Source organism: Taudactylus pleione, unplaced genomic scaffold (genome assembly GCF_031769625.1).
Source record: "Taudactylus pleione unplaced genomic scaffold, aTauple2 ptg000149l, whole genome shotgun sequence".
NCBI classification, from domain to species: domain Eukaryota; kingdom Metazoa; phylum Chordata; class Amphibia; order Anura; family Myobatrachidae; genus Taudactylus; species Taudactylus pleione.
The window spans coordinates 6,583,053-6,609,296 of NW_028284551.1; the positions used below are offsets into that span (position 1 = coordinate 6,583,053).

The 26,244-nt window shown below is 43.2% G+C and overlaps 1 protein-coding gene across 9 annotated transcripts in view; it reads left to right on the forward strand.

Moving 5' to 3' along the window:
* The window catches only part of MRTFB (myocardin related transcription factor B), a 450,704-nt gene that overhangs the window by 347,219 nt on the left and 77,241 nt on the right, over positions 1–26,244 (forward strand). For all 9 annotated transcript variants that reach the window (XM_088474235.1, XM_088474234.1, XM_088474237.1 and 6 more), the window contains one exon: positions 24,181–24,246. In XM_088474235.1, coding sequence (XP_088330361.1) covers positions 24,181–24,246 — 66 coding nt within the window. The remainder of the gene's footprint in view (positions 1–24,180; positions 24,247–26,244) is intronic.

Here is a 26,244-nt window from a genome sequence, read left to right on the forward strand (position 1 = left end):
ACAATAACCACAGCCACAATGCTCAGTTTGTATTGTTTTGAATTTCAGAGCATTGTACAAGTTTTGTCTAACTATAGTAAGGTATACCTATTATTGTATGGCAGCAAAATATCTGTTCTCATTTATTTTCATTCTTTGATTGTGCTAAATAGGAATAGATGCTGACTCTCTCTGGTTTGTTTTATTTATTCTTTGTTCCATGTTTTCAACATTTGTCTCTGGAGATTTTGGTCCGTATCAGCGTACTTAAATTGTTGAGTTACTTCTCCTGTTATGACATTGGATGTAGTCCTCAGTATTTGTTTTTCTGTATATAATAAATAAGACGTTCAATGGTTTCAATTGTGTTACGTATGATCAAGTTCAGTCCTCGGGTCCTGTTGGGTAGGTGTGGAGGGGAGTGGTATGGGTGTCCACATTCAGAATGTCTTCAGGTTCTAAATGTCGACAGTCAGAATGTCATCATGTACTTTAGGTCAACATTTACAAATGAATTAGACATACAGCTTTTTGCTTATTTTAGCCTTAACCTTACACTAAAAGTTAGAAAACAAACTGTATATCGACATTCTGGTGTCAATATGTTAAATCAAATGTTAAAATTGTTTGTTGACATTCTGACTGTTGACTTTCAGAACCTGTCGACATTCTGACCAGATCCTGTGCTTCTATGCCTGTATGTCTCTCTCCCTCTGACCTCTTCCATGTCTCTCTCCCTTTGACCCCCTCCATGTCTCTCTCCCTCTGACCCCCTTCATGTCTCTCTCCCTCTGACCCCCTCCATGTCTCTCTCCCTCTGACCCCCTCCATGTCTCTCTCCCTCTGACCCCCTCCATGTCTCTCTCCCTTTGACCCCCTCCATGTCTCTCTCCCTTTGACCCCCTCCATGTCTCTCTCCCTTTGACCCCCTCCATGTCTCTCTCCCTTTGACCCCCTCCATGTCTCTCTCCCTTTGACCCCCTCCATGTCTCTCTCCCTTTGACCCCCTCCATGTCTCTCTCCCTCTGTCCCCCTCCATGTCTCTCTCCCTCTGTCCCCCTCCATGTCTCTCTCCCTCTGTCCCCCTCCATGTCTCTCTCCCTCTGTCCCCCTCCATGTCTCTCTCCCTCTGTCCCCCTCCATGTCTCTCTCCCTCTGTCCCCCTCCATGTCTCTCTCCCTCTGTCCCCCTCCATGTCTCTCTCCCTCTGTCCCCCTCCATGTCTCCCCCCACTAACTTACCTTTAGTTGTGATCGTCAGCACCATTCTGCAGCATCGCTCCTCAGATCAGACACTTCTTGTCTCACCTCCCACAACCCACTGCGTTGTAGGACCTCATCCGGCAACAGGCAACATCAGGATTCACAGCCTGTTGCTTTACAGTGACAGCTCTCTCCCCCGCTCATCAAATATCCCTCCCCCCCCCCCCACCGCTCTGCTCTACTCCGCACTGCCAACCTCTCTCCCACCTGTGCAAAAGAAAATGACTCAAAAAAATACACTGGCCGGCCTCTTTAGGCCACCGGCCGTCATGGCACCCCAGTGACTGCGCCGTGGCATTCCAGGGAGCCGCGGCGCACAGTTTGGGAACCACAGCTGTAGCCTACATGTGATGGTGAATTGCATCTGATGTATTTTTTTTTTTACTTAAAGCTTTAGTGACTCCTGAAAGCCAATTTGTATTTCATAAGCAAAACATATGAATAAAAACATGGTTTACGTTATGTGACATATGTCTAATGCAAACCTGGCGCATATGCTATTGGTGCCCGCACACATCTTGGGATAGTCACACCTTTTGTATTTTCACTCGCAATTTGGGGCGCAGTTGCAGGCAAATCAGCCCTATTTATTCATTAACCTTGGAAAAAGGTCTCCTATTTAGCAAATACGAGTATATACTCTTCTGGAATTTCTGGAAGTCTACCGGGAGTGTATGCCAAGTGTGCTTCTCTTGCTTGTGAAGACATTAATTCCATCATCTTGGCCTAATTGTACAAATCGCATTGCTATTGCCCATCAAGGTAGAGTTTCCTTATTCCATAACTCTCTCACCTTGTCTGCGTCCTGTCTGTTTATTGCTCTGTGATGTTCCTAAGATATGTCCACTCACTTTCACTGTACATATGTCAAGTTTCACTGTGACTCTATATATTTGTTGTTCAGCACTGCAGAAGCTATGTGGCACCTTTAAAAATAAAAGATCATAATCGTTGCCCCTGCTTTATCTCCTTGGACCTTCTCTCCTGTATCTCTAGGAGAAGATGTCCAAACAGTATGTGAGTGTGATTTTAAATTACTTTTAATTATGAAGGCTACTGGAGAAGAGCTCCTTATCAGACTTCTACAAGAAAGGTGTGTTTGGCTGTGTACTGTGCTTATCGCATTTGCTTACGCGGCAGCCTCTGCCTACATCTGGCACATCACCTCCTGTAAAGTGCACTTGTCTATATACACAAACTGTACCTCATAACTCAGATGCAATTTAAAAAACAATTGCAGACCAAGACTACTAAATGTACGTTTTTACAGCTTCTGAATAGCTTGTTCTGCATATATATTATAGGGTGAGTGATTGTTAAACACTAAGGTTGGGATACACTTACCATAGATAGTTTACTACTTCTAGACTGCTATAAAACATTATGCTGAATCATTCAGGTTTGATTTAGCACTAAGCACAATAGCTCTGTGATTTGGGCGGTTCTTTGCTTACACAGTAGGCATGTCACACTGTTCTTTTTCATCAGCAAAGACAAATTACTCAAACCAGCTTGTCAGAGGAGGGGAGTAGCCACTACACGTGTCCACTTCCTATCCTCAAATCGCTCTACAATATGGCCCCAATTGGCGCGTCACAGACTTTGCAATTTAGCTGCGCCATGCAACTTTTTCTTAAAATATGCATATTAATCTGCTACTTTAAACCAATTCATTTGCGACAATCAAATACTAATCCTAAATACTTAATAGTCAGCGAATTGACATGCAAAATTCAGGTACAAATACACAACGAGGTAAAAAGGCAAAAATACACAACGAGGTAAAAAGGGAAAAAACAGAGGTTCTATGTGATTCACGCCCTGCATTGTTATGCTTAATCTGCTACTTTATACAGTACCAATTCCTTTGCAACAAAATATACTAATCCTCAGTACCTTGGCCCTGATTCTTAGTTGGGAATAGAGTATGAAGGAGCAAGTAACTGAGAACCTTGGTAAAACCATGTTGTACTGCAGGTGGGGTAGATGACACATGTGCAGAGAGAGATTTATGGTGGGTACACTCTATACAGATATATCTGCAGATCGAGCGTTCACACTGAACGGCCATCATCTGTGTCTGGCTGCGGGTCCCGGCGGCCAGGGGGCGTGTCGGGTGTGTACCCGCCCCCCTCACCATGGCTGCTGCTGTGTGTGTGTGTGTGTGTGTGTGTGTACGGCTGGCCTGCAGACAGCCCGTACACATTTGCAGATGGACAGATGTGTCTGCAGACATATCTGTCCATGGCTGTACAGCACAGCCAATACGATATGTTGGTGAAGGACGATGTTCACCGACATATCGCAGGTACACACTGGCCGACGGGCAGCAGATATGTTGGCCGATGAATTGGGGGCTGCATAAGGGGGATCACTACTGGGGGTACTGTATAAGGGGCACTACTATGGGCCTGCATAAGAGGGACCACAACAGGGGACATTGCATACTGGGGTTAAGGTGCATACGGAAAGGAATGTTCAGAGTGACGATAAAGGGGTGTGTCACGCACATGGGGGGGCTCCATTTTTACATTTCCCCTGGGCTCCAAATACCCTAGTTACACCACTGTTTGTGCCTAAACGGAACAACAATTGAATTGCTCCATCAGGTGCCCATCACTGACAGCTGCTGACACAAGCAAAATAATTATTTTCCCTTGAGTGCACACTGACTGGTGTGGTTGGAGGAATGACCCTCAAAACTGCCCTCTCCTCAAATAAACAAAGCTTAGAATTGCCTTGCGCACGCCGTAGTGATGTGACTGGCTGCTATAGGGAAGGAGATATTACATCCCAACTCCTGAGAGTGGTGGCACAGTTGTGAGGTATGATCTAAACATAGTGGAGGCAGATGAGTGACCTATACCAATATTTTAGAATATTTAGCTTATAGCTTGTTGTGTTGTGAACTTCTCCCTTTTATCTCACGTTCATTGTAATAAATGTACAATACAGTTGGAACAAAATGTCTCGTCCCTATTTAAGGAATGTTCTTGCTGATTATGTACCTTGTTGTAAGCAGAAAATTGCCACTGCTCTGGTTTCATTCCAAGCAGGAAATCATGTTGAAAGTGTGGGATCTCCAATCTGTTCAGATAGCATTGTTCCCGAGCGTGACACTGAGCAGAGCAGTCATCTAGCCTCGGACATGTGCAGTTCCTAATGGGATACAGAATGCCCCCTTTATGTCCAGAGCATATGTTATGATAGCTACAGCTACTGATGCTTTTAAAAACATCTAAAATAATAATAAAACTATATAAATAAATAATGAAGCTAAATGAACAATAAAGAAGCATTCTTGTTCTACTCCTTAAATTAAGCTATACATATCTGTCGTATGTAAATGAGCAATGTTCCAGCATGTTGCCTGTTTAGCTTGCTTTTTGTACCTTTTGCTGACGGCTGAAATATATTTACTTTCCTACCTTACTAGCATTGTATACAATCCTTAAATATTTTGTTCAGTAAATGTCAGTGGCTCATTTTTAGAATTGTATTTTTTTTTTACATTTGCCCATGGCACATTCCAAAGAGGATATGAGCCCCTGATGTCAGTGTCAGAGAGGCTCCTCCATTAAAGGCTTAAACACAGCAACGGTACAGTGCAAAATAAACCATATACTGTATGCATACTGCCACACAGCGCTGGGGTCACCAGTTCGCTGTCTCTGTGGAGTGTTTGTTTTCATTGTGCTTTACTGGGATTCCTTACGGGTACTCCATTTTCCTCCAATACCCCCAAAACATACTGCCAGCTTAATTGGCTTCTTACAGAATTAACTCCTGTGTGTCTGTGGGGTAGTGAATATAGAATTTAAACTCCATGGGGCAGGGATTGGTGTGAATGATTAAATATTGTAGGCATTATATAAATGACTGTTATCCATAATAATCCATGTTTACCGTCTGTGATGTGCTATCGCCGTCTCCACTGTAAGTAGTTCCACAGCTTAACCACCCCCACAGTGCCCTTCGTATCTTATTAGCGAAACTTCCTTTTTTCCATTCTTAACTGATGTCCCCTTGTCCGCTGTATGGCCTTTGTTTGCTGGACATATCTTTCTATTACATTAGAAGATCAGGTCAGTAATCCCTCAATGGTATGAATTTCTAATGACATTGTTTTTCAGCTCTCTCAAATGTATCAATCAATGCACTGTATGTGAGATATTCTGAATAGTTTATGGAAGGCTGGCTTTCTGCAGCTTTTCAGGTAACTTAAACAAACAAAAAGATCCAGACACCATCTTAATAATAAATTATGTGCATTTGAGAAGAGTAAATTTTAGATTTACGGGAAGTCTCCTTTGCTGTTTGTTCCCAAACGAAAGTCTAAGACTTTACATGTGCACGTCCTCTTGTTTGCCACTTCCTGTTTAACATAAATGATCTCCTATTTACCAAAAACTGCAATGCAGAACCACAAGGAAAAACAGGAGGAATCCTCTTGTGTCCAGTAATCTAGCTGCACTTCCTACCAGCTAAGACGTTCCTCTTCCTCCATTTATTTATGTTGGTGGAGATGTGAGGAGGCTGCGCCAGGCCCACCAGGATGTCACTTCATGGTGACTCACTTCAAGGAAGTGATATCAATAGATTTTGCTGATAACAGAGCAAGTAGAAATTGGTAAACAAATCCAGAAAATGAAATAGGCTTAGAATTCTTTTTCTCCATGTTAATATAACTATTGACACCATTAACTGCCCATACAGATATCTTTCCCCACCCCTCATGCCCCCAGCATGTATAAGACTCTACTATTCTCTGTACAGGTATCAGCTGGATGCATTTTCCCCCAAGCGGTCTCTAACTTTAGTGCATTACTGTTTTGCATTCATTTCTCGAATGACCACTCCACTGCCACTCAGAATTTTTAGTTGGTCTTGATAATAACCTATTAGAATAATTTAATGCATAATTATAATGATTTTCTGTAATGAAAGCGATAGTTTATTGCTATATGAATTATTAGATCTGCATGTCTTGAATTACTCTTCCTGCGTCCTTCATTTCATTATCACATCACATTTAATTCATTCTTTGTAATCTAGATTTATCGCTCCTCATCCCCATTTCATCAGTTTAGCTTATTATTGTACTTCTATTTTCGCCTTTATAGGGCGGTATCCTATTAGCCGCTGCTAATTACCGCTGATTGGGCTATCCAATTAGACCGATGCCAGCACTTAATGGGGGCTTTGTTTCGCCTGCCTGAGGCAGACAAAACCAAATTTCTGGTAAGTTTTTTTTCACTGCCACCTTTTTCTCACGAGAAATGGTAATTTTCCGCACAAAAAAAGGGCTATCATTGAATAGCCCAATAATGACCATCATACTTTTATCGCGATAAAAGCCCATTTTTTCCATGCTGCAATTACCGCAGGTAATAGGATACCCCTCTTAGGGCTGTATTCAATTAGCCGCCATAAGCCTTTTTCAGCGAAAAGTTTCTACCGATGACGACATTTCGCTAGGCGAGAACTTATCCCGTAGTTCAATTACAAAGACTTTTTGCCGGTGCGAAAAGTCTGCGCCTTGTAACCAGCGGAAAAGATTCGCCTCTGAATGCAGGCGAAAAAAAGTACAGGTTTGGGGTGCAAAGTTGCGGGAACACCTGCAGCCTTGAAAGTCCCACCAAAGGTAAACTGCGTCAAAAGTTTAAAAAAAAACTTTGGATCACCCCAAAAAAGTACTTTCGTTTTGGAGGAGAAAAAGTTAAAAGTTGGGGGACAAACTTAAAAACTAGCAAAATAGACTCCAGGGGGTCCCCCAAGTATGCCCCAGGTGTTTTTTTGATTGCAGGTGTTTGTTGAAGGTGCATTTTTTAAAGCCTCACTTTAGCGATATTTAACCATGCTTGCACCTATTTTCATGTACCCCAGATTTGCTGGGACTTCTTATTTTTGCAAAAAAGCCTGCTAAATGCTATTCTTCACCACTTGTGCAAAGACGCTAAATAGCAGCTATAGAGAGCATTTAAGCACAACAAATACTTCAGCAGGGCTTTTCAGGGGTATCCATAGTGATCCCCCATGTCAGTGCATCTTTTGGGGGGTGTTGGGCTGATTTCCCCAAATCTGACAGCACTTTTCGCCTGTTTGAGTTTCGCCGGGACACGTTTTCGCGTCCTTTGGAATTGAATAGGGCGAAAAGTAGTCGCACACAAAAAGTGTTTTCTCCATAATCGCGCGATGTAGGCGGAAAGTCCGGCAGGCGAAAAAGACGGGACTTTTCACGGCTAATTGAATACGGCCCATTGTGTTTTAGGTAATCAATGAATGGGAATTAAGGTAATGCTTAGGGTATTAAGCTGCATGGAAAGTTGAGAAGGGTTTGAGCTCTTTATACACAGGGAGCAATCAATAATACATCATCATCCATTACATACAAACACATACCTGTGGTATTACAGCCAGGCCCTAGTGCAAAGTTCAGCCCTATCCAGAAATATTAAATTGTTTTGAGGGCCTGATATGAGCTTTCAGTAAAGCCATATATGCTCATAAATTTCTAGATTGGCTTACAGTACATTAGCAATTAGTATGTACTACGTGTTATTACTATAATTTTTAGATGCCTTATAAGGAACCATAAGAGTTACGAGAACATATAACTTAAATATATTTTTATGAATGTTTGGGGTTTAGTGTTTTTTTTACGAGTTCATGTGTAATTATTAGCATGTACAGTAGCACCATAATATACTAAAACAGACCATACTATCTTTAAGTTGTACCCTAGTATTTTTTCCTCACACTGCAGCTGACATTTCCAGAATGAGCTTAGCAGTGCTCCTCACAGTGACTGAATGAGGAGGAACTTTGTTATAATGTGTTTATAATGACCTGATCACCAAGCACTCGCCATTATTTATCTTTTTATAGGGAGTTTCCAGATGAGAGGTCCCATATTAGTAGTACACCAGTCTGGATCCTGGCAGTTTTTAGAGTGTTTAGTAAGATGACAGTAAATAATAACTACAAATAGCAATGCTGGGAATGCTGTGATAAAGAGAAAACTGTAGCATTTCACTATATTTAGAGCCAGTTAGGAGAAGAAAGTTCTTTCTTAACATGTCGCATAAACATTTCTGCAAAACTCTATACTAATGTAGATGGGCCAGTAATTTCACATTACTACAGTAGATACACTTGGATATCATTAAATAAATTATTTTCCCGTTAATTGTTTCACTCACTTAAAATGCTGCATATTTGAAGCTGTGATGTAGCACTTTGCAGCATTAACAGTGAAAGAGCTCTGTATTGCTGACATGTGCTAACCAGATTTGTGCTGTCCACATTGTTTGAATATCCCAAGCTTTATCTCAGTTGTTGGGGAGTACTCCAATCAATGTTTAAACAACATCCCTCCCCTACAAATACACTTGGTATGACCCTTTGTCTAACTGCTTGGATAAGTCATCTCCTACTGTCATTTACCAGAAAAGGGTCAACTCCTTCCAAGTATGTTTGTGTGTGTGTGTGTGTGTGTGTGTATATATATATATATTAGGGGTGTGCACCGGACACTTTTCGTGTTTTGTGTTTTGGTTTTGGATCTGGATCTTTCTTCGTGTTTTGGATCTGGATTGGTTTTGCCAAAACCATCCTTCCGTGTTTTGGGTTCTGGGTTTTGTGTTTTGGATCTGGATTTTTTCTTAAAAAATAAAAAAAAAACGCTAAAATCACATAAATGGGCCTTTTTTTGTTCCTACGCTATTAATAACCCCAATAACATTAATTTCCACTCATTTCCACTCTATTCTGAACACCTCACACCTCACAATATTGTTTTTAGGCCAAAAGGTTGTACCGAGGAAGCTGGATGACTATGCTAAGCGACACAAGGGGGCGGCACAAACACGTGGCCCATCTAGGAGTGGCACTGCAGTGGCAGACAGGAAGCCAATCAGCGTTATGGTGCCCATTTGCATGTAGCACGAACCCGGGAGATCCGTGCTACATGCATCTGTGTGATTGGCACAGAGCAATGACAGGTCCGTGAGACCCGTCTGTGCTGCTGTGGTAAAAAAATAACCTGTGTAAAAAAAGAAAAAAATGGCGTGCACCCCCCCAAAAAAGAGCAACCAGCCCCGGGCATTAGTAACCCAGTGCTGGGTGTGCTTAAATACAGGGGACAAACGACGTAGGGGTCCCCTGTACTTAAGCACAACCAGCACCGGGCTAGTCAGAACCAGCGCTGGTTGCCAAAATACGGGGGACAAACGACGTAGGGGTCCCCTGTATTCTGCGCATCCAGCTCTGGGCTCTGATCCGGTCCTGGTTCTGGAAATATAGGGGACAAAAAATGAGTAGGGTTCCCCTGTATGTTCCAGAACCAGCACTGGACTTTTTCTAGCGGGGGGCTGATGCCACAGCCAGGGGAGCCCTTTCACCGGGCCCCCCAGCCGCAGCATCAACCCTGACCGCTAGTCAGCCCAGGCCGGGGATCCCTGGAGAGCTGGGGACCCCCCCAATAAAGGGGTCACCCTCTCCAGGGCACCCCAGGCCCAGGCTGATAGCCCGGGGCTATCCCCGCCACCCCTGGTGGCGGTGGGTGGCGGGTTGATTGTGTGGTGTGGTGTAAATAAAGAATATCAAACATTGTCTTTACAAGTAGAACTGCAAGTCCCAGCTAGCCTGCCCCGCATGCTGGTACTTGGAGAACCACAAGTACCAGCATGCAGGGCATTAAGGGCCCACTAGTACCTGTAGTTCACCTGTAAAAAAAATGTTTAAAAAAACACAGGACACACACACCGTGACAGTATAAGTTTATTAAACATACATACACACACACACATGTACACATACTCACCTATGTAACCTGTAGCATCGGTCCACTTGTCCGGTAAAGTATCCCTAGGGGACCTGTGAAAAAAAACATACTCACCATCTCCTATGCGAGGTTCTGTCCTCTTCGTTCCAAAGTAGGCATCCCCGGACTTGGCAAAAAAAAAAAACGAAAACGCGATCCACGAACTTAGTACCGTTCTATAGAACGGTACTTCCCGAATGAGAGCTTAGCGGCGGGGTATCACCATGGAAACCCCGCTGCTAAGCGTTCATTGACTGAGAGAGGTCATCTCCCGTCTCTCAGCCAATGAACGGCTCCCTCCATTGTAGTCAATGGTGGGAACCGCAGGGTAAACTTTAATAACCTTGCGGCTCCCAGCATTGACTACAATGGAGGGAGCCGTTCATTGGCTGAGAGAGACGGGAGATGGCCTCTCTCAGCCAATGAACGCTTAGCAGCGGGGTTTCCATGGTGATACCCCGCCGCTAAGCTCTCATTCGGGAAGTACCGTTCTATAGAACGGTACTAAGTTCGTGGATCGCGTTTTCGTTTTTTTTTTTTTGCCAAGTCCGGGGATGCCTACTTTGGAACGAAGAGGACAGAACCTCGCATAGGAGATGGTGAGTATGTTTTTTTTCACAGGTCCCCTATGGATACTTTACCGGACAAGTGGACCGATGCTACAGGGTTACATAGGTGAGTATGTGTACATGTGTGTGTGTGTGTATGTATGTTTAATAAACTTATACTGTCACGGTGTGTGTGTCCTGTGTTTTTTTTAAACATTTTTTTACAGGTGAACTACAGGTACTAGTGGGCCCTTAATGCCCTGCATGCTGGTACTTGTGGTTCTCCAAGTACCAGCATGCGGGGCAGGCTTGCTGGGACTTGCAGTTCTACTTGTAAAGACAATGTTTGATATTCTTTATTTACACCACACCACACAATCAACCCGCCACCCACCGCCACCAGGGGTGGCGGGGATAGCCCCGGGCTATCAGCATGGGCCTGGGGAGCCCTGGAGAGGGTGACCCCTTTATTGGGGGGGTCCCCAGCTCTCCAGGGATCCCCGGCCTGGGCTGACTAGCGGTCAGGGCTGATGCTGCGGCTGGGGGGCCCGGTGAAAGGGCTCCCCTGGCTGTGGCATCAGCCCCCCGCTAGAAAAAGTCCAGTGCTGGTTCTGGAACATACAGGGGAACCCTACTCATTTTTTTCCCCTGTATTTCCAGAACCAGGACCGGATCAGAGCCCAGAGCTGGTTGCGCAGAATACGGGGGACCCCTACGTCGTTTGTCCCCCGTATTTTGGCAACCAGCTCTGGTTCTGACTAGCCCGGTGCTGGTTGTGTTTAAGTACAGGGGACCCCTATGTCGTTTGTCCCCTGTATTTAAGCACACCCAGCACTGGGTCACTAATGCCCGGGGCTGGTTGCTCTTTTTTTGGGGGGGGGCACGCCATTTTTTTCTCTTTTTACACAGGTTTTTTTTTTTTTTTTTTACCACAGCAGCACAGACGGGTCTCACGGACCCGTTAGTGCTCTGTGTCAATGACACAGATGCAAGTAGCACGGATCTCCTGGTCCGTGCGTGCATCTGTGTCATTGAAATACACAGCAGCACAGACGGGTCTCACTGACCCATCTGTGCTCTGTGTCACTGTCAATCACACAGATGCATGTAGCACGGATCTCACGAGTCCGTGCTACATGCAAATGAGCACCATAATGCTGATTGGCTGAGAGCCGTGACAGACGGCTCTGTCAGCCAATCAGCACTTTGCCCATTAAAGGCAAAGGCATTTTTTTTAAAATGGCCGCTCGAGGCAAAACCTCGAGATCCGACAGCAGATCTCGAGGTTTTGCCTCGGGAGAGGGATCCGGGGCAGACAGGGAGATCCGAGCTTGGGCTCGGATCGCCCCGGATCCCCGAAGTTCGGGTGGGTTCGGTTCTCAGGGAACCGAACCCGCTCATCCCTAATATATATATATATATATATATCTCCTGATGAAAATGCGTGTTTGATTAGCACTGAAGCGTTGACGTTGGCTGCCGTGTTGTGAGTTGTTTTCGATGCATGGAGTGCTGCACTTTGGTGGATATAAATATGTATATAGGGCTATTTTTTAGCAGGAACTCAGGGCCTGATTCAGACACTCTCGCAAGCGGGTCGATGTTCGGCCACTGCGCACGCCTGGAGCCGGTTCCGAAGTGCGCATGCGTGAGACCCAGCTAGCGACGGGCGCTCCGTCGCTACGGGTCTCGCACCAAAGCAGGGCAGCTGTCGATTTTGATTGACAGCTTACCCGATTTTGGAGGCCGGCACGGGGGGTGGCTGGCCAAACGGAGGCGTTCCCGACGGAAAGCCTGCCGTTTGGGGGCGGCCCCTCTGACATCACGAGTGATGTCAGTGATGAGCTTCCGGCTCTAGTAAGAGCCAGAAGCTCACTGGGGCTTGCGGGAACGAGACCCTACCACAAGGGTCTCGTTGCATGCCCCGATGGTCGAGACCATCGCGACCATCACCTGGCCGCTCGCAATAGCTGTGGGTGGTCACCCACAGCTATGCGAGTGGCCAGGAGGCAGCACGTAAAAAAACAAACGCCCTGATTCAGAGCGAGCGCTCTTTCAGAGCATCCGGCCCTGAATCAGGCCCACAGTTCCTGAACCTCACATTAATTATGACGTTATGTCCTGGGCCAAAATGTATTTTCCATAAGATAAGCTTAATTTTAAAGTCAGTTTTGAGTGCCTGAGTGTTATATATATATATATATATATATATATAACACAGTATTTGATGGTGTGATGTCCGTTTCAGTGCAAGTCAACCCATATATTTTGCTACTATAAAATGCTATGTATGGCTACTATTTTCTGATCATTTGTTCACGCTTTTGTGTGCTCATTGTTGATTATTTAGAAAGAACCTGTTACACAGTTAATACCGAATTTAAGATTTTTTTTTTTGCCTAAATTGTATTGTGATTTTATGCAATGCCAGAACCGGCCCTAGGCATTGTAAGCAAATGCCTAGGGGCATTCCACGGCTCTGCAGCTCCCCCCGTCACTGCCGCGATCGGACCTGGGCAGCCCAGCAGTCAGGGGACTGTAGTGACAGGCAGATCAGAATGAGCTTCTGCAGAGAAGCTCATTCTGGCTACAGGAGGAGACCAGGAAGATGGCTGCCGGAGGGTATGCCCAGCCCCGGCCACTCCTTCCATGGGCCTTTGCGGAGCAGAGCCATGAGTGACAACTCACGGCTCCGCCTCGATATTAGCTGCCGCCCAGTGCCTATAGGACCATCTGCCACAGGAAAGAAGGCAGGGACGCCCCAGTCCACTGGCACAGCAGCAAGCACAGCCCAGGACGGAGGGTCCTGGCGACTCCCACTCCAACCTGAAGAGTGAGTCTCTCTAGGTAAGTAATGTAAATTAGCTCTGGCTGAGGGGACAGGAGAGGGGGACTGGCCATGTTGCTGTTGCTGAGGTTAACTCTGAGTGGGGCTGGAACTGGGCATATATTATTTATTTGTGTGTGTATGTACATATAATGTGTATGATACTATTTGCTGCTCATTTGCAAAGTAACAATTGTTACTGTTACAGCAGATAGATGATTATAATGGTATATTTATTTTTTTAACCTTTTCAGACCAGAAACCCAGCTGAAGGTTTTGAGCTAGATTTACTAAGCAGCAGCTTTTGCAAGCTGTTAATTCTCAGTGGTTTTGATCCCAAAATGTAAACCAGTAATAATAACTAGTAGGGATAACCGGCCTTGCCCAGGTTGAAGACTGGACCCTAAAGTACAACTGCAGCCTTAATTTTTTTACATTGTCCTCGCCTATAACCTGGATAACTATACAAATTAGGAGTAAATGACAGTGCAGGCAGGCGTATTCTCATACCGTTTGGAATGGGATATATCAAGAGCAGACTGACTTACAGAACGGAAATCAGTATAGCTTCTAAAATCACTTGACTTTCAGAAATCACTGCAGAACAGAGGGGGTGATTCAGCGGAATACAGTTAATATAACGACGGACGAGAAGCTGTCCGTCGTAATCCTGCTGCCTAATTCTGACATGGGACTGAAGACAGGCGTCTAAATCTAGATGCCTATCTTTAGCCCGCCGACGGAATCCTGACAGGACGGCTTTCCGAACGTAGGTAAGCAGAGACACTTAGTTCTTAGCCGTGGGGTGGGGGTTAGGTTGGGGGAAGGGGGAGTTAGGGTTAGGCACCACTGGAGGGGAGGTAAGGGTTAGGTTCAGGGTGCGTGGATGGGGGGGTTAGGTTTAGGCACCCCCGGGGGGATTTACGGTTAGGCACCACCCCGGGAGTTTTAGGGTTAGGCACACACAAGGGATTGTGGGGAAGAAGGGTAGGGTTAGGTGACTTACCTGCGCCATCGGGATTCTGTTCCTGTCTGTCCTCCACTGTCTGTATTTCACCCGGCGGCTATTAAGCCGCCAGGATTTCATACCCAAACCGATTCAGCTGCTGACGGATATGCTATAGCAGCAGCTGCTAACATGGTAGCAGCTGTAATATGGTAATGCAGAAGAAGGCGTCACGCCTCCTGCATGCATTACTGATCCAAGCTCCGTCCAAGGACTCAGCATCGCATCATCTGCGATCCCTTCGGCTGGCTGAGTGACCATGGGGTAAGCCAGCGGAGATCCTGGCCTCTCCACTCCACAACCCAACGTGGGGTGATCAAAATACACCACCATACCAAATTTGGGGGAGCTAGATACAAAACTCTGGCTGTGCATAAAGAACAAACTTACAGACAGACAGAGAGACACACACTTTGCTTATTATATAGATAATTGCAAAACTAGGCATATTTTGTATTTAATATTGCCATTTCATGGTCAAAACCGGTTAGTGAATATAGGCCAACTTCTAATTCAATCATTCTGATTAGGATTTACTAGGTTTTATCCACTGACATTTGTTTTTGAAAACACGTTTAAAATGTGATTGTTAAATAGTTTTTTTTTTTCTCCTTGCATCTCAATAAGCTTGTGCTAAGTGCTTTTGAATAGAGCTAGTTTTTTTAGGAAACCATTGTAAGACCCATTGCCATGTGTTACATTAGCGTTAAAAGCATAAGAATACAAATGTTTAGAACGGTTAATATAAGAGCATAGCGATGGTTTGAAGAAAAAAAATCTCAAGTGTGGGACCATTAACAGTCTGCAAACTCAATAAATGGAAATCAAATTCTGCTTCCTGTGCTTGTTCCTTCTTCAGTGCTTTAAAATGTTAACATCTGTCTGTAGAGAAATAACACGATGTACTTGATCATGTCTTTCTCTTTTATTTTTTTTGTTTTCTTTTTAACTTCTGTACAAAGGAAATCTTTATTAAGAACTGGAAAGGTATTTTCTTTATGGATACAATTTTAAAAACTGAGCTTACAGCAATTGAATACAGTTGGTCGGCAGGTTACTGTATTATCAACTGTAATTACATTTCTGCCACTTCCCGCAATAATGGGTAGAAGCTGATTGGTTGATAGATCTACAGTAAAGAGGTTGACAATGTCTAGGTAGACACCACATGTTAGACAGGCAATAGGTCTGTCAAAACTCTGGAGCATGACTGGGAGTATGACGGGCGGCTCTGCCTCCCGTCTTCCCTGACCACATGTACCTGCTTGATACATCTCCCTCAGTGTCTCGATACAGGTTACAAAGCTGAGGATGCAGCTATCTGAGTTACTGTGATAACTTTGGTTCTTCACCTCTGTATGAATTAACCATTCCACAAAAGTCTTTTTTTTCCTAGAGTAAGTCTGCAAACCTGCCCTGTGCCTGTTACGAGTTCACAAAACCTTTACTTTGTCCCCACTTTAATGGAGTGCTCAAAGTATGCATACTTAATGAGCGCTACCAAAGAACTGCACTGTTGTTTTTTTAAGTACATTTTATTAAGGCACATCAAAGCTTAGAACAGAGCAGTATCGGTACAGAGTATAGAAAACAAAAACAATACAAACAAATGGAACAAAACACCATCATAGCTAAGAAACAGAGGTACATCATGCTGAATAAAGAACTGCATTGTAATATACAGAACACTATTATTATAATTTACTTATAAAGCGCCAGCAACTGGTGGTAGGGAAAGTGCATGGGGCTTCCTTAAAAGGACCCATATATCGATTCTCTGATTTGCAGATAACTGGCAAAATCCAACATGTTGGAAATTCTTGATTTGCTGATTCCGATAGAAAAAAAAATGTGTGGGAATCAGTGAATCGAGCATTTCCAACATGTAGGATTTGCCAGTTGTTTTTTTTTTTGTCATTGGCAAAACACAGAATCTGGCCGATGGATCGTTGACGTAATGGGCCCCTTAAGGCAGAATTATCACTTGTCCACAATGATTGTTGTAGTAATAAATCGCAGATGTTACCAGTTCAATCAAACAAGGCACAATCAAAGTCTGAAGCATATGATTGTTTACAGGTAATTGTTACATTTGTGATGTTTTTGAAGACTTGAGAGGAATTTCCAAACCAGCCAAATTACTAAGATTTTTCAAAACCTTAGTTTTAGTTGGGGTCACGTTATATCGCTGGCATCTATACTGCTAAATGTCACACACATACTTATCAGTTGAAAAATAATGAAGTGGAAAATGGTGTACTTAGTGTTCTAAGGGCCAGATTCAGAGATGAACGCAAATGCTATTGCAGCTGTATTCTCTCACAGATCGCAATTACGAAAATATAGTAATGACTCACTCGCCGTCCAGTGCTTGGAGACACCCACTGAAAGCATCTCACAGCCATCTCTCACGCACAAAACTGGGAACATTGAAGGTAGATGAGACGGCCATCAGCCTGCTGAGTAAGTCTAAGCTGTCTAAGGGCTCTCCTGCTGCGAGCAAGAACTAAAATGTATGGATGCCCAGGAAACAGTGTTTAAATGGTCAGACACGCAAGTGTTTTTCTAACCACTCCCCCAAACGCTGACTACCTGTCACTCACTTTGCGATTGACTCATCTGTGTGAGCGTATTCACAATTCCATCGCTGCGCATGCGGAATGAGTCATGCATGTAAGCGCATGCATGGCTAACAATCGCTCAATCTGTGTAAATATCAGCATTGCGTCCATCTCTGAATTAGGCCCTAGTCAGTGATTTCTAAGGCTGTAATAATACCAACGGTACCTTGGGTTAAACCTCTCAGTGCAGTAGATGAGTGATGACCGCTTTAATGAGGTTCAGTAGATTATGCCGTCATTCAGCATTTCCACATTTATAATGTCGACAATGAACATATCAAAATGTTCATCATGTTGACACTGATGAAATATCAACATGGTCAGAATGTCGACAATGTCTTTTTGACATAAGTATAACCCTAACCGTTACTCTTAGCAGTAGTGATGACATTTTCACTGTCAACATTTTGTCCATGTCGATATAATGTATGTTGACATTCAGTCGATGTTGATGTTCTAACTGCATACCCTTTAAGGTATTGCTAATTACATTATGGCATACTAGATAAATGGTGTATTAACTAATACTTATGTACACATAACATTTAAGAACATCCACAGATGGTGTGTATTTTGTGTTGATAAAACTCTCCACAGCCATTTTTGCATACATATAGTTGAAATCCCAGCTCCATCCCCATAATCTGCTTTGTTTAGAGCCAACATTTCACCTGTTTGCATATAACCATCTCCTATTTTAAACCATCTTTTTTTTTATTGAAGCACGATGCAGGTTACACAGTCAGTAAATAAGTTGCATACATAGCTCAGAAGAAATTCAAAAGACGTAAGTAACAGTGTGACTTATGGCTCCGACAGTTCAACCAAATATAGGAGACATCACATGTTAACAATAACAGAAATACATGTAGGAGATATGAGCGAGAATTAAAGGTGGAACTAACGTTCTCTGGGCTCAATTCAGACCCACTCGCTAGATGCGTATACAAATTCAGCTAACTAACAGCAAGGCAGGCGATCACACGGCAAGGCATATGCACGCCCACTATGTCTTACCGTGCGATCGCTTTGTGTATGCAGACGCCCACCAGCCTGTCTTAAAACGCCCACTTGTGCACGTCATCTCCAGGAAGTGTATGCAACCATCGGTAACATCGAGTACTATCGGATGCATACACCGCACTTGTGGTTGACCATACCCTGCTGCAAGCACTGCGAGTGATTCAGTGTAAAATTCAGCCAAGTGACGTGTACTATGACGCTGCGTCTTAATGATGCACGCCTCTGAAACAGCGTTAAGACTCTCGGGAACGCCTACACTCGCACCTCCACTCCCTCGTTTCTAGCGGCCAGCCCCTAGAAATGGCTTGTCTTGTCACTCATTCAGCCGGGCTGTCTATGCGCAGTGAGCGAACACTTCCCGATCGCTCGTTCTGGTTTGCGCACTGCGATGCATACTGTATGCACGCGCAGAATGCAAACATCGGCTGGCTGCGTGCGAACGCATCCTAGTGAGCGGGTCTGAATTGGAGCCCTCTATTCCCTATTTTATCCTTCCCTTAATCTTCCCAAGTGGATACCACCTAAAGTAAATGCACTTTTGACTGTGAGACTTTACTGGGTTTGGGAACCCTGGGCTAGTCTGAGTGATTGGCTCTAGAGACACCATAAAGTAAGTCATAGCTGCCATGGAATGTACAGATACAGAAGACCTGTACATTCCAAAAGTATAGAGCTAGGAAATAATTAGGACATTGAGCTGTATTTATAAGGGTCCCTTTTAGTAACTATTTTACTTTGTTGGTTGCTGAAGGTTGTATGACATCTCATTGCTTTTGTCTTGGTTACTATGGAGACACATCATCTCTGTTGTGCACTTTTGTCTACGTGTTTTCATCCCAGATATCCTCTATGTACAAACTGTCAGCACAGATACGTTTTCTCTCTCTGGCCGTGTTTCTTCACAAGGAAAAATCATAAAATTACATTGCATCTTATGTGAGCATTGTATAGTGGGTACCCAGCTTTAGGGGTATATTTACTAAAGTGCGGGTTTTTAGAAGTGGAAATGTAGTTATTATCTTAAGGTACTAGATAAATGATAAGGAGATTCTGATTGGCTGCTACGGGTAACATCTCCACTTCTAAAAACCCGTACTTTCGTAAATATACCCCTTAGAGTTGTCTTTTGTCTTCAGATATCCAAAAATGGACCCTCTCACAACAGTGTGTGTGTGTGTGTGTGTATATATAATATAATATATATACTCACAGCCTGTAGATAACTGAGCAGAAAATTGTCATTAAATTGCTAATGTGATAATACTATGGGTTACTTGCCTTTTAAACTTATAGCCGTGATCATCTTTTTATTTATATGCTCCTAAATAAAATGTAAGAATATTTTGGTACTATAATCAGCACAATTTTTTTGCTTCACAGAAATATCGGGTGTACACACCCACTGATGCAATCGCGATATAACACTCATCGATAGAACGAGCGATATATATCACCAAGTGTGTACCCAGCATTATTGTCCTACCCATTTATAGCCATTGTAGCCTGCTAGATTTAAATAACAAAAAACAAAGATATATTTTAATGTCAGTGGGTACAGGATTTTGTGCATCTCCAGAACATCATACAGACTCTTACCTGGGTGCTGGAGCCATTATTCCCTGCCTTAATATGACTAATAGAATTTTACAGGTAGTGGAAGTTGTTTCAAATATGATTTTAGCTAGATGGAATAAAGCAAGATTATTATTCAAAACAAATTAGAATCGCACAGCAGGAGCAAAGTGATCTTCATGATGTCAGTTGTAACTTCAAACATCCCGAGCATTGTTCAGGCACCAGTTAACCATAAATAAAAGCAGCAAGAGCTGTGTATTCTATGAATGTCACATTTGTGCTCGCCATGTTATCTTCAGCTGCTTATTTCAGATTGTTTGATGTATTGGTCACAGACTGTTCCTCTTGCTTGTGTGTTATTTCCCGTGTTAGAAGTAATGTCAGCATGCTGTACAGTCATCTGATTATTATTGAAGCTAGGGTCCTTGCCAAGGGCTTCCGAATGGGCCTTTGTCTGGAGACACAGCTGATTTACACATTCCCTGGTTTTACGGTGAGATGATACTAATATATATTTGCTGACAAATACTGTATTTATTAGGGGGCACATTACTCTTTTATGTTAAAAAGATACAACACACATATCCTATTTTAAAATGTAGCTATAAAGACACAATTTCTTATCTTAATTTCCTAAATGTTATGCTATGATTATAGTTATCTATATCCCCTTATACCAGTCTCATTCTGAACCTTAATTGCAGGAAAGTAAACATTTTTAAGGCTTTCTGTGTTGTAAATATAATCCCATATATTACATATGATCAATTGCGATCTAGTAAAAATTAGTATGTACCTATCCTATAACGTCTGCCATCTTTGGAGGACCTTACACAATAAATCCGATGTCTACATTAAGCCCACCCCCCTTCCTCCCATATCTTCTATCCAGCCTCATTGGAATTGAATCACATGACTTCGGTCAAATAAGATGACATGAAGTTTGTGACGTGGAGGGGGGTGAGTGAGGGGCATATGAAATGCCACTGACTTGGCCCACCTCCCAAACACAGCAGAAAACCTTAATACAAAGGATTGGGTGACTTTAAAAAAAAAAAAAAATAGATGTTTAATGAAAGGTAGTACATTGGAACAATATCCTTCCCCATGCAGAAAGCTGTAAATATATTCAGTTCTGATTATTTAAACTTCTGTTTACATGTGAATATTACTGGTATTCCGTATAAAACGAATTTCATTTAAAAAATAAATACAACGAAGTTTAGCGTCTAAATTTATATCTGTAAAACACTATATTTTTGAGTAAATGAAGCAGCAGTTTATAATTTTATTTATCTATTAAACTAAACCACTGTATGTATGGCAGTTAAAAGCACCATGTTTCCCCTTTAATGAACAAGACAACAACCATCCTAGTTCATGTATCTTTATATCTAGTAATATGTACCTACTGCATGTCATTAGGCCAAATAGTCATATTAGGGTTTTTGGTGTTTTATTAAATCCCTTACTGATAAGTTATATTAATGTGTTTCATTAAAATAGAATCTTAAATAACTGAATTATCTGTTTTTTTTTTAAGCTGTTATTTTTTTTCTTTTCTTTTAATTTCTTTAGCAAGCTGTTGCTTGTGGTTACAAAGTAAGTTCCTGAAAGCGATATCTGTAGTAAAGCACTACTCTCTCTGCTGCCACCCTCTGTCCACAAATCTTCCACTGTTCTGCCTCACAGCAATGAGTTCTGGGCCTGATTCAGAGCCGGATGCTCTGACCAGAGCGCTCGCTCTGAATCAGGGCCCTCCTACCTAAAAATGGAGCGGCTTCCTGGCCGCACCCACAGCTTATGCGAGCGGCCAAAAAGATGGGCGCGATGGTCATGACCATCGCGACAATCTGGCTTGCGACGAGACCCTGCAGTAGGGTCTCGCTGCCGCAAGCCCAGGAGTGCTTTTGGCTCTATCAGAGCCAAAAGCACTCCCACTGACATCACTAGTGATGTAATTGGGGCCAGACCCAGACGGTAGGCGTTCCCATGGGCATGGCCGAAACTAGGATATCTGTCACCCGATGCAAGGTAGCAATTTTGCGCCCCTTCCCGTACCTGGATTTTGCCCTTGCTCCTCCATAAGGCAGTGCACTAGTCAAACGTCCCTGGTATAGTGACTTACATTATTCCACACACAATAATGTCCATTACACATTATGCCACACACTGTAATGCCTATTACCAAAGTGCCACTTACATATTTGCCCGATACCATTTTATGCCCCACAGTAAGGCTTCTAGTTACTTAAAATTACCTGCTCGTTGTCACGGGTTTTATGCTCATTGCCAGGGGTTACATGCTCGTTGCCATGGGGTTTATGCTCATTGCCAGGGGGTTTCACGAGAGAAGATGCAGCTTTCAGCATATTCTCCCAGCACTTGCGCTGGCCAGCAGACACTAGAGGTCCAGTAAGAACCTCTAGCATCTGTCTTCTCCTTGGTGGCGGACATTTTTGGATGGCCGTTTTGTGACTCTCCAGCCCCCAAGCCACCGTGAGTCATCCCTTTTTCACCCCCTGTATTCTGGCACCCGGTGCACGTGCACCTCTAGCCCCCCCCTAGTTGCGGCCCTGCCATGGGAATGCCTCCGTCTGGGCAGCAACACCCCCGGCACGCCCACCAAAGGGGGCGTGCTGTCACTCACCATCGACAGCATGCCCCCTTTGGTGCGAGACCCATAGCGACAGCTTGGCTGTCGCTATGCGGGTCTCGCGCATGCGCACGACGGAGCTCCCTCTGTCGTGCGCATGTGCATTAGGGCACCATCAACCCGCTTGCGAGCGCTCGGCGCTCGCTCACGGGTCTGAATTAGGCCCTCTATTCCCACCAGGTCACTATATCAGTGTGGAGTTTGTGTTTTCTCTCTTTGTTTTCATTAATTCTCTCCGGTTTTCCTCTTAATCAAAAAATATACTAGCAGACTAATTGGCTTCTGACTTCATTTAGTGTTTGTTTTTGTTTGGAAGAATATTCAGTCAGGGACTGCTGTGAATGGCTATTGTAATATATTGGTGCAATATAAATGAAATATAATAGTTCGAGGCACTTAATTTTTCAAGTGTTTCTAATTCCATTCTCTCTGGTCTGCAACAGTTTTATGCTGACAGTGAGTGTCGCACAAGACCAAATACTGCTTATAGCTTTTCCCTAAATAAGTATAACTAATAGACCTGTAATAGATGAAGAGCTGGGGCTACCATTAATTGGCCATAGGCATTTGTCTGGGGCAGCAGTACTTAGGGGACTCCTAAAACACTGAATGACTGACATTATGGTTTCTGCTAAATAGCACTTACCTATTATGTAGCCATTACTAGGATCTGCCATCGACTAATGGTGCATACACACGATCAGATTTTTTCTTCAGATATGGACGATAACGATTTAAAAATCGTTCAGTCGTTCATATCTGATGGAAAATCGTTCATATCTGACATGCCTGAACGATGGACGATCAACGATGCGCGTTCCCGTTTGTCAGATAACGATATCTGACATCTGATGGGTTTGCAGTCAGACTTGGACGATTCCATTCATTTTAATGCAGTCAAAAATCGTTCAATCGTTCAAATCCTTCAAATCGTTCAAAACTTTGGTCAAATCGTCCAAATCGTTCAAATCGTTTAATCGTTCAGTCGTTCATCTGACAAATCTGACAAATCTGACCGTGTGTACGCTCCATTAGAGTTTTTAAATAATTTGTCTTTGTGAGATATGCAACATTGCTATAAAGACGATAAGGTCAAGTTATCCTGGCACATTGATGCTAGTGTGCACTGAGTGTCTGTTTGTATTCCTGAAAGAAACTTGCAAAGTGATGTCTTTGGTTACTAACAAGATGTGAGACCATTGTGGAATTAATTAGAGGGCTGCATATCTCAACAAGGTCAGCAAGCACTCATGCACCCCTCCTGTGCTCTTACAGGGCTTTAAGATGGTATTATGCACCGTTCTGAAATCTTTTTTTTATCTGAAATGATGAAAGTGTTTTAGACATTATTACATTTCTTTACACGCTGAGAGTGCATTTTGAATAGGTTCCATGGGTTAAATGGTTGGTATGTTGAGCAATTATCTTATGAGCCTTCACTGTCCTGTACATCCTTTTTATCATTTTGTTACTTCTTAGGCTTGTGTTGCACCTGCATTTAGGAAGCAGCATTCCATGTATTGATAAAAAGCAGCAGCTATCTGGTATTCATTGATATCACGAAGATCTTTGGGATCTGCTCTTCGCTGCCTCACTAGCTGTTTTCCAAGCTTCTTATGTTCAGAAACATTACAGCCCTCCTAATCATTTTCCTCTACTTGTAAAATGCAGGTGTGACGTAAAGGAACAAGAATGTATTTCCAATGTAAGGGCTACAGCAATTATGCTGTTTAATCTACAGTTTTAAAATACATTTATTGGGCATGATATTGTCTATCCACATGACGTGACCCATTACTTAATGACTGGCAAGTGTGAGTCAGCTTATTGCTAACCACGTCTCCTCCTCTCTCTTTCAGTGCTTCAATTGCGTCTGCAACAAAGGCGAACAAGAGAACAACTTGTAGACCAGGGAATCATGCCACGTAAGTCACCCAGGAATAGTGTACTCTACAAATTCAGTATTCGAAAACTGTAATCTCCTGCACATAATTGATTGAGAAAAACAAGAACTTGTTTTATACTGGGTACTATAATGCACTGAAATAACACCTAATAAACTAAATGAAGCTTCAATTCCTTTAATTGTCTCTTGAAACCTGAGAGACACACTGTTGCTGCCTTTTGACAGTTTTCATACCTCCCAACATTGAGAGATGCACAATTGGGATAAAGTCCAGCCCCAAAGCATCAAAATCCTTCCCAGATCGTCTCTAAAAAAAAATCTGCTTTTGGATGATACTCCACACATTTTTGCATATGTCCCATCACTTTGAAGTCTGCTATCATAGAGCGAGCCACCAAAATCGGGACATTTGGGAGGGGGTAGGTTGTAACCTTCCTTATCAACGCCACTAACAATCTGTGCAGTCCTATTTCAACTTCAAGTATAAGATGTTATACCAGCAAATGTTTGCAGCCAAATTAAAAGATTGTAATTATGCAACTCATTTTTATTGATGTCCTAATATTTCTCTTCTGTGAATTGGGAAACTACCCGAGCAAGGGGGCCTTGTTGCATTCATCTCGGTAATGTTGGACTCATGTTATGTCCTACATGGGTGTGTTTAGCACTTTTCAAGAGTTAGGCTGCCCCCAACATTCCTCTCTTCCCCAGAAATCACTGCTGCATTGTCACGCTCACCCATGGCAAGCTGTTCTGCCTGGTAAGCGGGACATACGCCTGAACATTCTGACTTAGGACAGGAGCTCTGCTATGAAAGCTCACTAGTCAGTTCAGTATTAAGTGCCACACCTATTCACTTGTATTTTAGCCATACTTACCTACTGGGCCCAGAATATATGTCAGACTTCTGATTTCAGGGAGCTCTCCTGAACTTCTACAAAAGTAGACTAACCTCCACCCACTTTACTGTAAGCTTGATAACACAATTCTTGATTTATATACAAGTAACCACCATTGTATTGGTGGTACAGCACAGTTCTGTTTTTTATGCATATAAAACAGGTGTTGGTATTTTTAATTTCGTACTTTGGTTTTCATATGAAATAAGATAATTATTAGACTCGTATTGGCCTATAGTGCAGGCATGCAGGCATTTTTTGGATAAATCGGATACTGGACCTTTGGCAATGAGCTCGGCCATGTGTGGACAGGATAAGACACGCAACTGTAGTAGTGGGAACATCACTGATAATGTTGCAAAAACAAAAAGAGCAATACAGGTGCACAACTCCAACATTACCAATTATATATAATATAATACATTTTGCAATAAATAATTAGAGGTTTTGGCATAATCATTGCCATGGTTATGGATCTACCCGCCGTGCCCAGGTAACCTCTGAGGGTAGGTCCCTAACATACTGGGGTTGAAATCCAGAGTGCAGGACACCCCCAAACAAGACCAGCTGAGCCATCCCAGGGCATCACTCTAAGAAAAAGGTGAAGTGTAAAAAGGTGTTGGATAGATAAGAGCAGCTGCTGCTGCATATAGTGAAAAATAAAGATGTAAAAATAATACATATATATTAAACAAACAATAGAGGTGCTAAAAGTGCAAGAAAGGAAAAATGTGTTTATAATGCGATGCCCTGAAGCAGCAGAACCAAAGCAATCCAGGGGACCTACGTCCCAAAAATCAACCCATAGCTGCACTACAGTATAAAAATGTGTTGGACTTTCCTAGATTGTGCCTCTTACTAAAGTGCAGTCAAAATGCCAGATCCCTGCAGTCTAGGTCCCCTTTTTTACATATCACTGATCATGTTATTATCGATCTCATTTGATCCCTCCGCCTATGAGGGTTCAGTTATGCATATTCTTAGCAGGTCTGAATAAACATAATTGAGTTGTTGGTAATGGGCAGTTGGCCCCATCTAGGCATTGTGTTTTTGGCGATGGGCTGGCAGTTGGCCCCCATTAAATTGTTGGTGATGGCCTGGCAGTTGACCTCCATCTA